At 44.2% G+C, this 14,320-nt stretch overlaps 2 protein-coding genes across 2 annotated transcripts in view; one reads left to right on the top strand and one right to left on the bottom strand.

The window, feature by feature from the left end:
- The window catches only part of T265_05948 (hypothetical protein), a gene marked incomplete at both ends in the record, with an annotated part of 2,674 nt that extends 2,472 nt beyond the window's left edge, over positions 1-202 (top strand). The window contains one exon of the mRNA XM_009171095.1: positions 84-202. Coding sequence (XP_009169359.1) covers positions 84-202 — 119 coding nt within the window. The remainder of the gene's footprint in view (positions 1-83) is intronic.
- A 9,190-nt stretch (positions 203-9,392) lies between these two features.
- T265_05949 (hypothetical protein) overlaps positions 9,393-14,320 on the bottom strand; it is a gene marked incomplete at both ends in the record, with an annotated part of 83,200 nt that continues 78,272 nt past the window's right edge. The window contains 2 exons of the mRNA XM_009171096.1: positions 9,393-9,608; positions 11,675-12,000. Coding sequence (XP_009169360.1) covers positions 9,393-9,608; positions 11,675-12,000 — 542 coding nt within the window. The remainder of the gene's footprint in view (positions 9,609-11,674; positions 12,001-14,320) is intronic.

Genomic DNA, 14,320 nt, shown 5'->3' on the forward strand with positions numbered 1-14,320 from the left:
ACAGCCAATCATGACCCAGTATTGGCCAAATGCCGGTTGCCAATGGAGCTCCAGAACGCGTCAGAAATTCCAGAAAGTTATAGCCGCTTACGCTATATATATGAAGCGCTGTACAACTGTTCCTGATTTCGTTTTCGGCGTTCATAAACCTTTGTGCACCTTTGGTGTTTGTTTTGACGTGAACGCTAGCTTGGGAGGCTAAGACCGAGAACTAAGCTGAGGGAAATTACAGTTACAACACAAACATAGCCCGGCTTAAGGCCGTAAAGAGAAGCAGCAGCATCCCCGAATGGCTCACTTGGGAGCTGGAATTATTGACCTTTGTAACACTAGGTCATAAGCAGCAAGTTAGTTTTGGGTTTCCGCCTAAAACCCCTACCCTTTCATTGGCCGCAGTGGATAGCGAATCCCCTCAGTCGGACGACGTGGTCGTCGTTCACGTTCAAACTGGGCCTGAGATGGAGCATTTGATGGAGCTCCTAAGGTAGCGGCTCGACCAGAAGTGTGCACAGGCACTAGCAGCCTCATGTCATTTGTTTAGGAGGACAGCACGTGTGCACCTTTTGACCGAATTTGGCTCGTACATGAAGTCTTTAATGTCGGTGCAACCGGTTTAGTTGGTTCCCTTTAAATCGCATGATGTATGGCACATGTATTTACGTCTATACATTTTCCCGGTCGCGGATGACGTGGATGCCGAGCGGCAGGTCATGTGTGCCTTTGTGGAAAGGTGGGTTTTTTTTCAGCCTTCTGAGGGATGATGTGTGAACATTATCCTTTAAGAAAGTTCACCATAGAGGAATTGGTGGCACAAATGCGGCCTGCCAGAAATTGCTCCTATCGTGTTATCGCGTAGTACTATTCCGATATTTGTGACGCTGTGAGGAATCACGTATAGCATCCGTCTATTTTGTCGTAGAAACTCTATCCAAAAATCCGACACATTTTTCACCACGCGACTTCTCTAGAAAGTGCTGCACAGCAGGTTTTCCCTCTGGTAACTTGCTAGCACAACAATTTCGCCACGACCTGTGAATACTGCGTCGCACTGATTAGTAATTCATATCTTACTTCACAGCCCACTTGCCATATGTAATCCACAAGTAGGCTGTCTATGCACAATCACGGATAGCCCACCGTGGCAATGGGGCCTCCTGACCTCCAAATAACGGCAAACGTCCCCCGACCAGACTGAAATCCTGGAGGGTGGTGGCAACGTTCTGTACGTGGTCCATCAGACGACTGCGTATGCATGTTTCCTCGCTTCGAGTCCAAAACCCGCTAGAGACCTCAGTATCATCCCGCTGGATCCAACAAATTGAGACGTTAGCTGGTCAACTGCTTTTGGCGAAAAAATAGACGATTGAAACTTGTTCCACTTACTACATATGCCCTTATTACCAGAGGGTAAGGCTCCCTTGCATTCATTTTCTCTCGGTATTCAGAGGCCGTACAGTTCAACGATGTAAGAAACCATATTCACAGATGTTTCGCTGGATCGTTTCCTGTTTCACCAAAGTCAGCTCTCCAGCAAAAATTACCGAAACAACGAATATTCCTTACACTTCTCTCTAGACCTTTCAATGGCCCGCGGAATCAAATTAGCTGGGTGGCAAACCATCTGCAGTTGTTGGAAAAATAAATGACACAATCTCCTTTAGGCAGTGAGTTGCCTGAAGGCGAATTCTATCTCCTCTGATACCCCATCCGTCACATATCATACGCCGAAAGTGGTCAAGGATAGTGGCTCCCAATCTAGATGACGGCTTCGGGACAATGATATCTGTTTCCCTGGTTTTGTGACCCGTCGACCGGTCCTGCTTATCGCTAATGCACAATAAATGGCTTATCCTATCGCTGCTGTCATAACAAACCTCTAAATGGCGGTGAGGAACTACATGCTTGTTCTATGAGGAGTACAAAAGCGAATTAACATTTTTGTTGTTCAGCCTTCGGTCTTTCAAAAAAAGTAGCTGGCGTGGTTGCCATATGGCCTGTGAACAGGAACAGCCTTGGTGTTTGCTTGGAATGAAGCACAGAACCCAAAAAAATGTATCTCAGAGATCAGCTGACGTCAACATTTTGGCTCCGGGGAGAAATGTACCGATAAATATCAATATTTAAGGGCGCCAGTTGGGGGGTAGAGTCGATGATAAATTTGTCTGAATGAAAACGCTCTCCGGTCATTGGTAAGGCCAATTTCCTAGTTCCGTTACATTGTGGAAGTGTTCTTGGAGCAAATGCGTTGCCATGACTCTGCAGGGTATTCTGGATGGAACCTCGTTTCGTTACATTGAGCCATATCAGCAACGCTACCGGATGATGGCTACACTAACTGCAACTTCATTATAGATGCGTCCTTCATTGACGGAGTAAGTGGCAACCTTTAATCGTGCTGTGCTGTAAGTTTATTTGCGTTCAGCCTTAAACTTAAAACCTATTTGGAATCTGCTTTGTTCATGCGGACTACATTTCATATTCTGAAAGTATTACATCTTTCAGACCCGTACGAATTTAGAGGTTAATGAGTTTTCCCGTCAGGAGGGTGGCGATGAAATACGTCCTTCAAGATAAAAGGACAAAAGCTTCAACATACTTTTGGTGGGGTAGAAAGTAACAGGTGCAAGTTTATTTTCGGAATTGAGCCCTCAGAATATTTAGCGTCAGCGGGTGTATCGTAGGCAACAGCAACTCGCACAAATTATTGTAGCTGCAGAACCACCTACGACATTTGTCCGTTTCAAGGAACCGCGTTTTCGCCAAGGTGAGAAACGTCGCTGGCGACTCATGGTCTGGACCAGGTTGCGAGCTTCTTGAGGGTGTGTCATAATCGTTTAAAAGTTGGCGAGGAGCTAAAATCACTAAGTGCTCACTCTTTTCTCGTGCAGTCCGTATCTCTGGAAAGTAATGTGGAACTTTATGGGCATTCATCAACCGAGGTCACATTGGTGCCCACTACACAGAAGCCAAGTGCACTGCACTGCCGAATGCTGCCGGGCAAGCTACCTCTGTAATTCATTGTCTTCAAGATCGACAGATCGCCTTGGTGGAAAAGGGGTGCTATAAGGAAAATTTCACAGTAATTCCGTATGGTCTCTTTATGGAAATTGAGTTCAAACCGCGAGAATTCCGGTGGAATACCAGCACATTTTATGCTCGCCGACATCGTTTATTGGCATCCACGTATGAAGAGTGCTATTATTAAAAGTATATTTTCGAGCTATTGGCTTCACATTTTCAGGCGAAGCGGGCATCACGGCAACCAAGGCATCCAAGCTTTGCGTTAAATAAAAGCTTGTTCATTAGGTGGTATTTATTGACGCCGAGTATAACACCTTCGTGCTCGTGCGTGGAAGCACTAATATATGCCGCTCGTTTCGCATATTCGGCAGTTCCAAAAAGCGCTTCATCTTCCGCGGCTACGTGGTATGTAGTTAACGAGCAACATACATTCGTACATATAGATTGCTGGGATAATCGAATGTTTCAGAAACGAAAAACGGTAGCCTCTCTCAGCGATTGACTTAGCATAGGTTTAAGAACTGGGCTCCTGTACCGCCACGTATTCGTAGTATATGCCTGAATGAAGTGGCCCTCGCGACGCTTAGGCACAGTTCACATATTCCACAAGCGCTGGTCTAGCCTCCCTTGTTCCACAGTTCAAGCGCGTCACTCGTTAAAGACAAGTTTGTCTAACACTGCTTGACTTGTCTAAGCGGAGTGTAATGAATAAACCCGGAAAGATTACAAGGAATCGCAGCTCAGCCGACTTGGGCTGTCGAAATTATACATCCTGTTGGTACATCACAGGTTTCACTCAAAAAGTGAACCGCTGTCTTACGCCAAGAAATACTTTTCCAGCCATTTTGTATTTCAATGAATAGTATTTCGCTGTTATTTTTCTCACACAACTTTTCGGCCAAAGGTTGATTAATCCGTTTGCACAAGCATAACACACTTCTCTAGAGTAAAAGCAGATACAATCGCTGATCCGTTTGGTGCGGAGGATGCAGATATAGTTGAGTTATTATAAGAGTTGAAGCTGTCAGTGATAAAACAGAACATGCGCAAATGCGGAATCTAATCATGCCAACTAGCACGCCAAAAGCCCTTGGAAATATGCATTTTTAGTCACCGAACAACTTGCAAGTATCCACTTGGTGTTTATCATCCATCTATAAGTTTCCACGCCACTTATCGAAGTAGACCAAAACCAGTTCAAATTGAAGCAAAAACCGCTCATTCTGCCTTCGTAAGAATACTCACTTTTGTTATGGCGATTACAAATGGTCTAATACGGTCCGCCTAATAATGATAGACCTCCGATGTGGACGATGGAATATATCGAATGGAGGCTATGCCACAGTGCCACAAATAAGAACGTCTCTGCCACAATTACATCAGCAAACTGGTTATATATGTGAATTTCCGCGCATAACCACTCCAAATCGTCTCCATTTTATGTTCAAGAGGGTCGGCCCGAGCCTACCTAGAGACAAGCTTTTATTCATAGTGTTCCCGCCATTAAGATTCGAACCATTATTAATGAGGATGACGCTGCAAGACACGTGATTGAGTAGGGATATTGCTTCCTTGAGCAGGTATTTGGTGGCCTTGGAAAACCACCCGCTTAAACAAAACTTCCGCGCCAAGAAGTGGCAGAAATTACACAGAGCATCAGCGTTTTTATCTACGAAGCAATACCCTCATATGTATCATATTTTTTTGGAAATCATCTCCGCTGGCCGGATGTGGTCCAGCCTGCCCGCAATATTATCAGTAGGACGTTATAATGAGTTGCTGTTTTTATGTAACATGCTCGCGGTGCCGAAGCGATTGAATGGTTCGGTTATTTTTATGAAGCAGCGGGAATTGAGGTATTGCTCATCGGAAGGGTTGTTTTCAATCGCCTGTGGAGATCAACAACAACCAACCACTGAAGACAAATGTCCGCTGCCCATGGCGGTCAACATGATATCGAGATCAAGGTTCGATCGACTGCGGTTACGGCAACCGGCGTCTTAGCGCGGCCTATTTTGCAAAACTGCTGGCCAAAATTGAAGACTTGGATAATGTTAACATCTTTTAAAAGACACTAGTCAAACCTGAAAACAATGATTTTCGTTCTGCTTGTTTCCGGAGGCGATTCCGCAACCTTTTTACCTACCCTCGACCGTCACCTGTCGCTTACACAATCCTTTACCTATAACCACGAACAAATATTTCACCCGGCCCAAACCGCTACTGAAACGAGCTCGGTCCATCCCGCTGAACATTCCGTTCGGGTATGACCTACCCGGTATGCCGCTTCACTTTCGGCGTTCTCCTTCCACAAATTCAATTTCATTAATGGTATCCGTTTGGACCCATGAATTGGCACTATCTCCCCAACCAAACTATCCTTTACAGCTGACTTCCCTACAACCGTGTCACCAATGGGTATATTCGGTTTCTGCACAAAACACATTTTTGAGCCGTAAATTGTCCTTGTTTTTTTCATCTTCCACAACCGCGCCAACTTTTCACGCAATGTGCCTGTCTCATTAGCTGTACATTCCTCTTCGTTGTGTTGTTGCCTGGCGCGTTCAGGTTGTAACGACCAATCATGCCTCATTTAGCACGTTCCCTACAAGTTGGGAAATAAACCTATCAAACCGCCACCGCGTTTGATTAAACGTGGCTGAGGTTTTGGCACTTTGCGGTGTCTCAGTCTAGAAGGTGCAACCTTCAAAAACTAGGTGTTGTTTTGTGGTACGCACAGGAAGGGCTACAGCAGACAACTCCCATGGTATGAGGGGAATCACATAAGAATCGCTTGCTCTTCCGGCTACCTTTGGCTATGGCATGATCCACACTGAATTGCGTTTTTCTTGTTTTGCTAGTAACACATTGTTATTATTATGGTCGGCGGAGGCTGCAGGAGCACCGGCCGACACTGGAGTGCGCCATAGTTGCTTCCTCTCGACGGGTCTCCTCTAGCTTCGTGGGTACTACTGCACGCTTTCCATTAAGCAGTATGCCTTTTTCTGATCATAACTCCCCAAGAGCTTACTAAAAATCTTTTGAGTTTGCCCGGATCACTTTTCCCTTTGACCAACCGTTAGGAACCAGATTGCTGATACCCTCAGGTCTGTCTTTTTTCTGGACAGGTTAGCTCCGGCGCCAGGTGTTGTGGCTTTTTCATTTTCACCTCTTTCTTAGAGGTTATATTTATGTGCCAAATAGACCTTTAGTAAGGCTATCTAAGTAACCACGCTAATGCTGTAGACAGGCTTTCTTCACCCACCTCTGCATCCTTTGCGCGTCGATTCATCAACCCAGACTGTGTCAATCATCGCTGGTCAAAAAGCGCCCTGAATGAACTTCGTCCTCTTTTAAAACCCCATCACTGATTCCTTAAAGTCTATTGGATGGCCATTCGCTACCCGCCACCATAAATTTCGGTCATTGCTTATTGCATCAAAACTACATCCCTGTGAATTAGACAATTTGCTCCTGGACCCTTGTTGTTATCTTGCGTCCCCCTACCCGCTGCGAATTTCTTGTTTTCTTTCTCAGATGTAAGCCACTATAGTTTTAGGATCAGACATGTTTGAGAGGAGATAAAACCTCACTGCACTGGCTTTGTAGCGCTGACGGCGCCCTATATTCATTCATTGTCCTAACCAACAGACTTATCCCCCGCCCTCTTGCAAACGACAAATCTCTTTGGGCATGCAGACGGCTGAAGCTGAGCTTATCTTAACAGGACATAGCGGAAAGGAGTCGGTTTTGCTCTTTTCCACCGTCCTGAGGAAAATACTGTTCAATGTACATATCAGAGGCGAACTTTTCCTCAACTTCACTCAACTTCACTGTCTGATCCAAAGGCGTTTTTTGAGATTCGCTCTACACAGTGCACACAGCTAACGGGACATAGTATGAGAGAATATCTGTAGTTATAACGTTTTCTCACTGCTCTCTAGTATGCCGCATTATAACAGGAACCCCTGCCCCCATGTTCCATGGCATTGGCCAAGGCCGCTTAGCGGACATTTCATGCGATACACTTCCCGATGGTGGACAACCTAAATGTGCATTCGCTCATCTAGCACCAGCACCTGAGTTCAATCGTACATTACATATGGAGCAATGGTAGGAGCATCACACAACATCTATTTGGCATTTTCGATGCGCAATTTAAGGCAAAAATAACTAAAGCCTCACGCATCTTACGTAGACGTCTTACGTCCTTCAAACTGCGCTATCAAACAACATTTCATATTTTGCTCCGACAGCCACACACTCTGGAAATAAGCTTTGCCGCATTTGGGATACACACGAACTGATTCAAATTAAGATGACACTGTGGTCACCATATCCATCAGTTATCACTCCTGCCATTGAAAACGATGACAGTGAGCTTATTTGAGCATGCTACCTCGGTGGCCCGCAGAAGTCGCACTATGCTTCTAAATACAACATATACTCAAGAAAAAAGACTTCAAGAAAGTTCTCGCTCACTGCAGTACATCGATTGACTTGGCAACACGCATACAGCTGACGCCGCCCCTGAGAAACGACCAGCCTTTCCGAACGCACTGCTCCAGTAGATTCATTTACTCTAGATTTGTGTTGCTACATCTGCTTAGATGACTGCAGTTGTGTACATAGACACGCCCTGAATATCTAAGGAACGCAACCGTTTCAAAATTCAGATTCGTTATTCCACTAAACATAATGACTGACAAACGCAGGGTGAAAATCTGAGTATTTTAACGCGGAGAAGCTTTAAAGGCTATCATCACGCTTCTTGCCAAAACCAGACCCTCATAAGTGAATATACTGGTTCTGCAAACAGGTTCCTAAACTGGTATATGAAATCATGAGTAAGAAATTCCACCACTAAATAAGAAAAGCACAGAAACTTTGGATGGAATAACTTACTGTTGAGCGTGTATATGAATGCAGTCTGCCTTGGTTAAACCCCAGGAACATATATTATCTATTTGGTACAACATTCGAAGGATAGTCATGGCGGTAGCTAGATGATAAAGTGTTTGCGTTCCAAAGTTGAAGGAACTTCCAGTAGTCCGAGTTACGCACCATATTGCTCTACTACTAAGTAACACTAATTTTGATGACAGCATGATAATTTCACAGACGAATTTACGAAGTTTGCGCCCAGCGTTTGCATTGGGTTCTTCATTACCTCGCTTGCATAGACACCTTCATGCCCCGTAACAGAGTCACAATTCAGGCAAGCGCGTCCAACCAGATTATCGTCTGCCTGTGATTCCCGTAACAACCTCTAGAGTCACTAATTACGGCGTGTAGCAAAGTCCGCAAAAAGATCATCTACTTGTGAACCAGTATGTGGCAGCTAGAACTACAGCAAACCGTTTACAGCTAATAACTGATGCCGACGATGTTTCAGTCTATCGATGCGTCGCCTGCGCAAAAGCTTCTCCATGTTGAATCAGTCGGCCCCCAATCCCAACAAAATATGGCTTGGGGGATATGATTTTGCCAGTGAAGAGTTTCAGATGAAACTTTCGTCGCTGACACGACGCCAATGTGGGACACACATCTCAGGAAAGTTTCGAAGGTATGGTACAATGCTGGTCGTTCCGAACAAAATGTTGATGTGGGAACCTTCGATGATTTTCTAACGCTAGCCTGTAGTTTTGTGAATGGCTCTGGGTGCTCTTCATTGCTCGGACAACAATTATCTTGAGGTTAGCTATACGGTTGTCGGAATCATTTCACTTGAGCAGTCACGCACTACGTGCTGCTCCCTAGTATTGACGGCTACCAAAGACAATCCGGATATCAAACACTCAAAAGAGGTAAGCGGCTTTAGCTGATAGTATTAACTATTCTGACAACAAACCAAGTGTCTCAATCGGGGAGTTTCGAACAGATCGAGAATGTTATCGTTTCAGAAGGGCTTGATAACTACCGATTGTCTACCAAGCCTTCGTGGTTTTCGGGACGCGTCCACATCTCAAGATAAAGCGGATGTCAGCGGATCTGTGGTATGATGCATTTTCAGTCAGTCGTTGCAGTAAAACAGGACCATGTAGCGACGGGTTAGCCAAGCGTGTCTCCTGTCGAATCGTCTTCCGTTTTCGTTCATTTTCTCCTTGGTCTATACAACACTTAGGCTTATTTGCATTGAACTCCCCCCCCCCCGTTATTTCGACCGTCTCCAATGAACAACTTATCGCATGTGGCTGCGATCGAGCAGACATCCCATATTCCCGGCGGTTTTCTGTAGCCGAAAGTGTACCTTGAAAACGAGAGCGACAATCATCTGGTTGGCAAGACAAGGACTAATCTGAAACAAAGTTTGTAGCGAAATGCACTCACCTGCAAACCGATTTGGCTCTTACAGCAGATTCACCTTGAACTCAACCGAATCTTTCGTTTATGATGTTTTTAAGCTGGGTTTCAGGCGAGTCTCCCGTAAAAACCAAAGTGGTGTGTAAATGAGTGAAGTTTGCTAAATTCGTGCGATTCGGGCTCAAGTAAAGCATTGGATTGATGGAAACTAGGGGACTGCGCCTAGCTGATGAGCTCAAAGAAGGGCAAAACCGGCCGTGGGCCGTCGAAGATTTTTCAGCAACCTTATGATTAATGTTTTACGTCTGTACATAGCTCATAGTTTTCTTGGTGTTTTTAAGTGAATCGTTTCAGAAGTAAATCATCTTCATGGTTAAAGACAATACAAGGAATTAGTAAGTGTCGTCTTGAAAATTTCAACACCTTGGTGGCCGTCCGGAGCTTTCGTATCAGCCGTTCCAACCCCTCGGAATATCAGATGAACCCATTTCTGGTGCGATTTCTAAGCAAGAAGGAATGTATCATTAATTTTTTTCTGTTAAGTGGAGCAGATTAAAACTTTGTATGTAAGAACTTGAACAACCTTTGCGATATCGTGTATTATGATGATAAAAATAAAACTTTGGAGAATAACTAGCCGATCTGGGTTTAAAAGCTCGGGAAACAGCAAAGAAGATACGGACAAATATTTCAGGAAAAAGCAGAACAGGGCATGGCGGATTGAAAAACAGGCCGGAGAATAGCACATTCGGGTCGTTTTGGTAGAAAGGGTGTGATTGTCCGGTGGATACCAAAAACAAAAACAAAATTGTAATAGCAACAAACACCAACCGAGGGTGTTGAGATTGCCAGAAAGAACACTATCAGTATTGTGCGCAAGTACTTAAGTGTGTGAAAAGTGAAACAAGAAGCATATTATAGATGATGGAAAATAGTGGTGTCTGTAACTCGCCATTCATCGGTGCGATGCTTCAAGCGCGATAAGCAAGAAAGAAAACGCCGCAGGAAAGGCGGTAGGAAGATGAATTTATGGATTGGTCTGATGAGTGAATATCTCAGCACAATTTGCACTCACTGGCCACTTACATGTAAAGTAGGGTGTTCACAAACTGAAAATGGAAAGGCGGTTAATAATATCAGTTTCTGCCTGATGAACCGACAAAAGCTTTTTCAGGTAACATTGGAGAACAACAAGCCGCACTGCAATCAGTCGATTAAAATGAGAAAGTTTTTCCTATAATCCAAACAAACCACACCAGGCACAGAAATGTTTGGAAGGGGCTTTCATGACATCTAGTAAAGATTTCCGCCGTTTAAGGTTTCCAAAAGCAGTGCGACTTGGATAAACCGATATTTCGTACATGCTTATCCTCAGTGTAGGTGGCAGACTCGGAATATCATGAATTTTTTCTCCTCTTTGAAAGCACTCCAGTAGTGTGTTCGTCTTACGGAGCTGTGGATAGCTTGGTGGTTGAGGCAGTAAACTGCTGTCCGTGATTGGAACCTGGTCCTTTTTTCGATCGCCCCTGTCAACAATTTGAGAATCCTAGTCTTAACTGATCCTCCATGCCTCTTGAGTTCCGCAGCCCAGTCGCGCCCTCAATAGCGAATATGCATCCAACCTATTGCCTTCAATGCATAGATCCCTTCCCAACCCCCCATTTGACAGCCCACTGACAGTGCTGGATTTATGCACCAATTTATCATCTCCCGCCTGCAATGCGCAGCTATCTACCCCCCCACAAAATCATCGGTGAACGAAACTGCGGCAGCTACAACCACTGTACGAGAAGTACGCGGTTATTACGGCTGATGATGATGATTATATACCGAAATTTAAACCATTACGTTTCTCCTCATCCAGCGTCCATAAGCGTAATGAGACTGTAGATGGACTCAAGCCATTTGCTGTTGTTCTTTGTTATCGTTGGTGGTGGTGATGGTGCAGACACATTCCCGAACAATTGGAGAATTCTTCCTGAAATTCGCGCCTTGGTTGTTGCCTAAATTTGCTTAGATTTAGGCTTATCAGGATACTTATGTAATTAAATCAATGAGGACTCCATTAGAGTGCGCTCGGTGTTACACCTGTTGAGAAGTCCTTAACAACCTTGTCCATATCCTTTTAGAGTGAGGTCAACCAGACAGTATCCCAATTTGTTACTTAAAGAGATCTTTTCAGCCTTGTAGACACAAAAACAAAAGTGCCACGCTATTGGCCAACCGAATCGATTGTTTGGGCATCATCAGCCTACGCTCTTCAGGTTGCGTGGAGTTTAGACTTCCGTGAGATGCGGTATCCTACATGCAGTAGATAGACCACTTTCATCATTCAAAATACAGAACTCACATTAGTTTCATCAAATATCGCACGTCCTTCAGTCGTCTTTGGACTGGCCTTGAAGATTTCGAATAACGTCTGAAGCCGAGCACAGCAAATCACGTAGTCATCAAACGCTATGCTACCGTCTCGACGAGCGAATCGCATAACCAGTGTGTTGAAGATGGAGTTGTTGATTGAGAAACCTGGTGATGTGATACAAAGTTGTGTGAAATTTAGATTGCGTTGTGGAGCGATGGAGTTAGGACGTGGAATGCATAATAACAAAGCAACAGTTACAGAGCTGAGGTGAGTGTGAGCAATAGCAGCGAATCGGAGGTCGTCATGATCAGCTCCTATTGTCCGTTGCTGATCAATAATTAACGATCAAAAGTGAACAAAATTAGCGATGTAGGGTCGGGTTAAAACTCAAATTGACGGTTTCAGGTTGACACGCCACCGGGGAAAATAAGCCCTTTTAGACCAGAACCAAGGGAATTCAGCCAATTTTTAATTTTCCCTAAAGACTATTCTGACGAATTCAAACAAAATGGACAAATTATCTGGGATATACGGAAGCTATGTCACGGTTTTCATGACGCATCGCTTTACGTCATTTTTCTAGAATACCAGTTGAACAGTCTATCAGAACGGTGGTCGGCAGCCAACTTGGGGGCCGGTCTCGAATCGCCGAAGCCATGCATATCATCATTCATCCGCCCTGGCTGGCGAAAGCCTTATTGGCAGGATAAAAGCATCACGGCCAAGAAACCGACAGTACATGAGTGAAGTTACAAATCGCTGTGAATTTGTAGCCAGTGATCGTGCATTTCTCTTTTGAGCTTGATCATGGGGAAGTGACTACCGGCAACAAGTCAGTTTGAAGTTGGTTCAACAGTGCTTTGGAGCATGTCATCAACAGTATCCCTCATGTAGTTGAATCAGACTTGGTACTTTCCTGCCATCATTTTTATTCCATTATTACTTGCCTCTTTCGCCGTGGTCTCACAAGACCATGTTCTTTGGTATACTACGACCACTTTGGTTTACATACTCAGCGATTAAATGATTCCATCAGGTTGGGATGCTACTCTCCAATTCAGGGATCTGATCGATCATTGTAGAAATTCGAACCAATGCGACAGACTTGTATGAAGTGAATAGAGATGTGCGGCAGGACAACTAAGACCTCGAATGCTAAGGTTGGAGGAGATATTTCAGAATCAGGTCAGAAACAACAAGTTCCCAAGCAAGCCGTATGAGCCTTGTTGTGTTTCATTGGCTTCGCCACAGAGAAAACGTCACGGTTATCTTTCACAATACAGTTTTACGAAGCTTGTTTTACGTCATTGTTCTATTCAGTTTTTCAAACATTTCCAGTTTTGTTGTGCTCCAAAAGCCGGCAGATTTTGCCACTTTGTACGGTTTAAAAAGACAATGTTTGTAGAAGTGACCGGCAAGCTATTGCTCCAGTAATAAAATGACAATTAAAAGTTGATGTTTACGCCACGATGTACGACGCAACCGATATCCTGGCACTATTCAAGAGGCCTGTACATCGACACCATTCCAAAGGTTTCTCAGATATCTACACAAATAGTTTTCACACTAATCTTACGCCACTTTTGGGCGTCTGTAGAACGATTCAACTAAATGGGCTGCATCAAAACATGTCACTTTGTTTTTTTTTAACTAAAACTGGGTAACGTTTTGTTAACTACTTGTTTGTATTATGAGATTGATGGAAATTTGGGCAGCAGACCCATCAGATAAGTGGCGAAAACAGCAAGGACGTCAAAGTAGTGTCAAAAGTTCTCATCGACGTAGTGAGTAATACCGCAATGTGGATACTTCGACAGCTTGAATATGGTTATAACTGAAGCACGGGCAATACACTCAGCTGAAGAGTAGTATAAACGAGAGATTCAGCTAGCTGTTTCGTCCAAAACAACCGAATTTGCAAATAAGTATTGAATAGGATGCGTAAAAGAGAATGTAGGTTTGACGGAATCTCCGGGGACTTTGCCTGATAGGTGACCAGAAAGGCAATGGCCTTAGTAGTCTGTCTATGAGCTTTCATCAACCTTGTAGGCAGTTTTATGGCGAACAGTTTTTGCCTTTTATCAGAATGATATTGATAAGCTCGGACAGGCATGACACGGAGAGAGCGTCCGGTCAATACACCACCACATTCGACGGGCACTGTGGTGCACATTTCAAGGATGAAAATAAGACACATTAAGAGAGAAGGAAAAATTCCGGCTGTATTGACTGGTGGAAACCAGTGTGCAATCAAACTCAGCCAGTTATTCTGGCAGAGTCACTATACGATAGCATGAGAGGCATGTGGATGCGGCCAGACTATTGTAAACTTCAACTGACGTCACAATCTGCGTACGCATCCATGGGAAGCCAGGCTTGGTCACTAAACCGTAGCGTCTATTTCCTTGCACGTTACATATTGTTGATTAAACACACTCATTAACATACAGGTTCAACACGAGCTTTATCAGTCAACCTTAGGATTTCAATGGCGTCTAAAGTGTAATAATTCCGAAGTTTCAGTTTGATCACTGGTTATTTCTCAAGCTCGATATGAGTGTTTAGTATATATATATATATATATATATATATATATATAGAGAGAAACATTTCACGCGCTACACACCTCGCCCT

This window comes from Opisthorchis viverrini (assembly GCF_000715545.1).
Source record: "Opisthorchis viverrini unplaced genomic scaffold opera_v5_118, whole genome shotgun sequence".
Lineage (NCBI taxonomy): Eukaryota > Metazoa > Platyhelminthes > Trematoda > Opisthorchiida > Opisthorchiidae > Opisthorchis > Opisthorchis viverrini.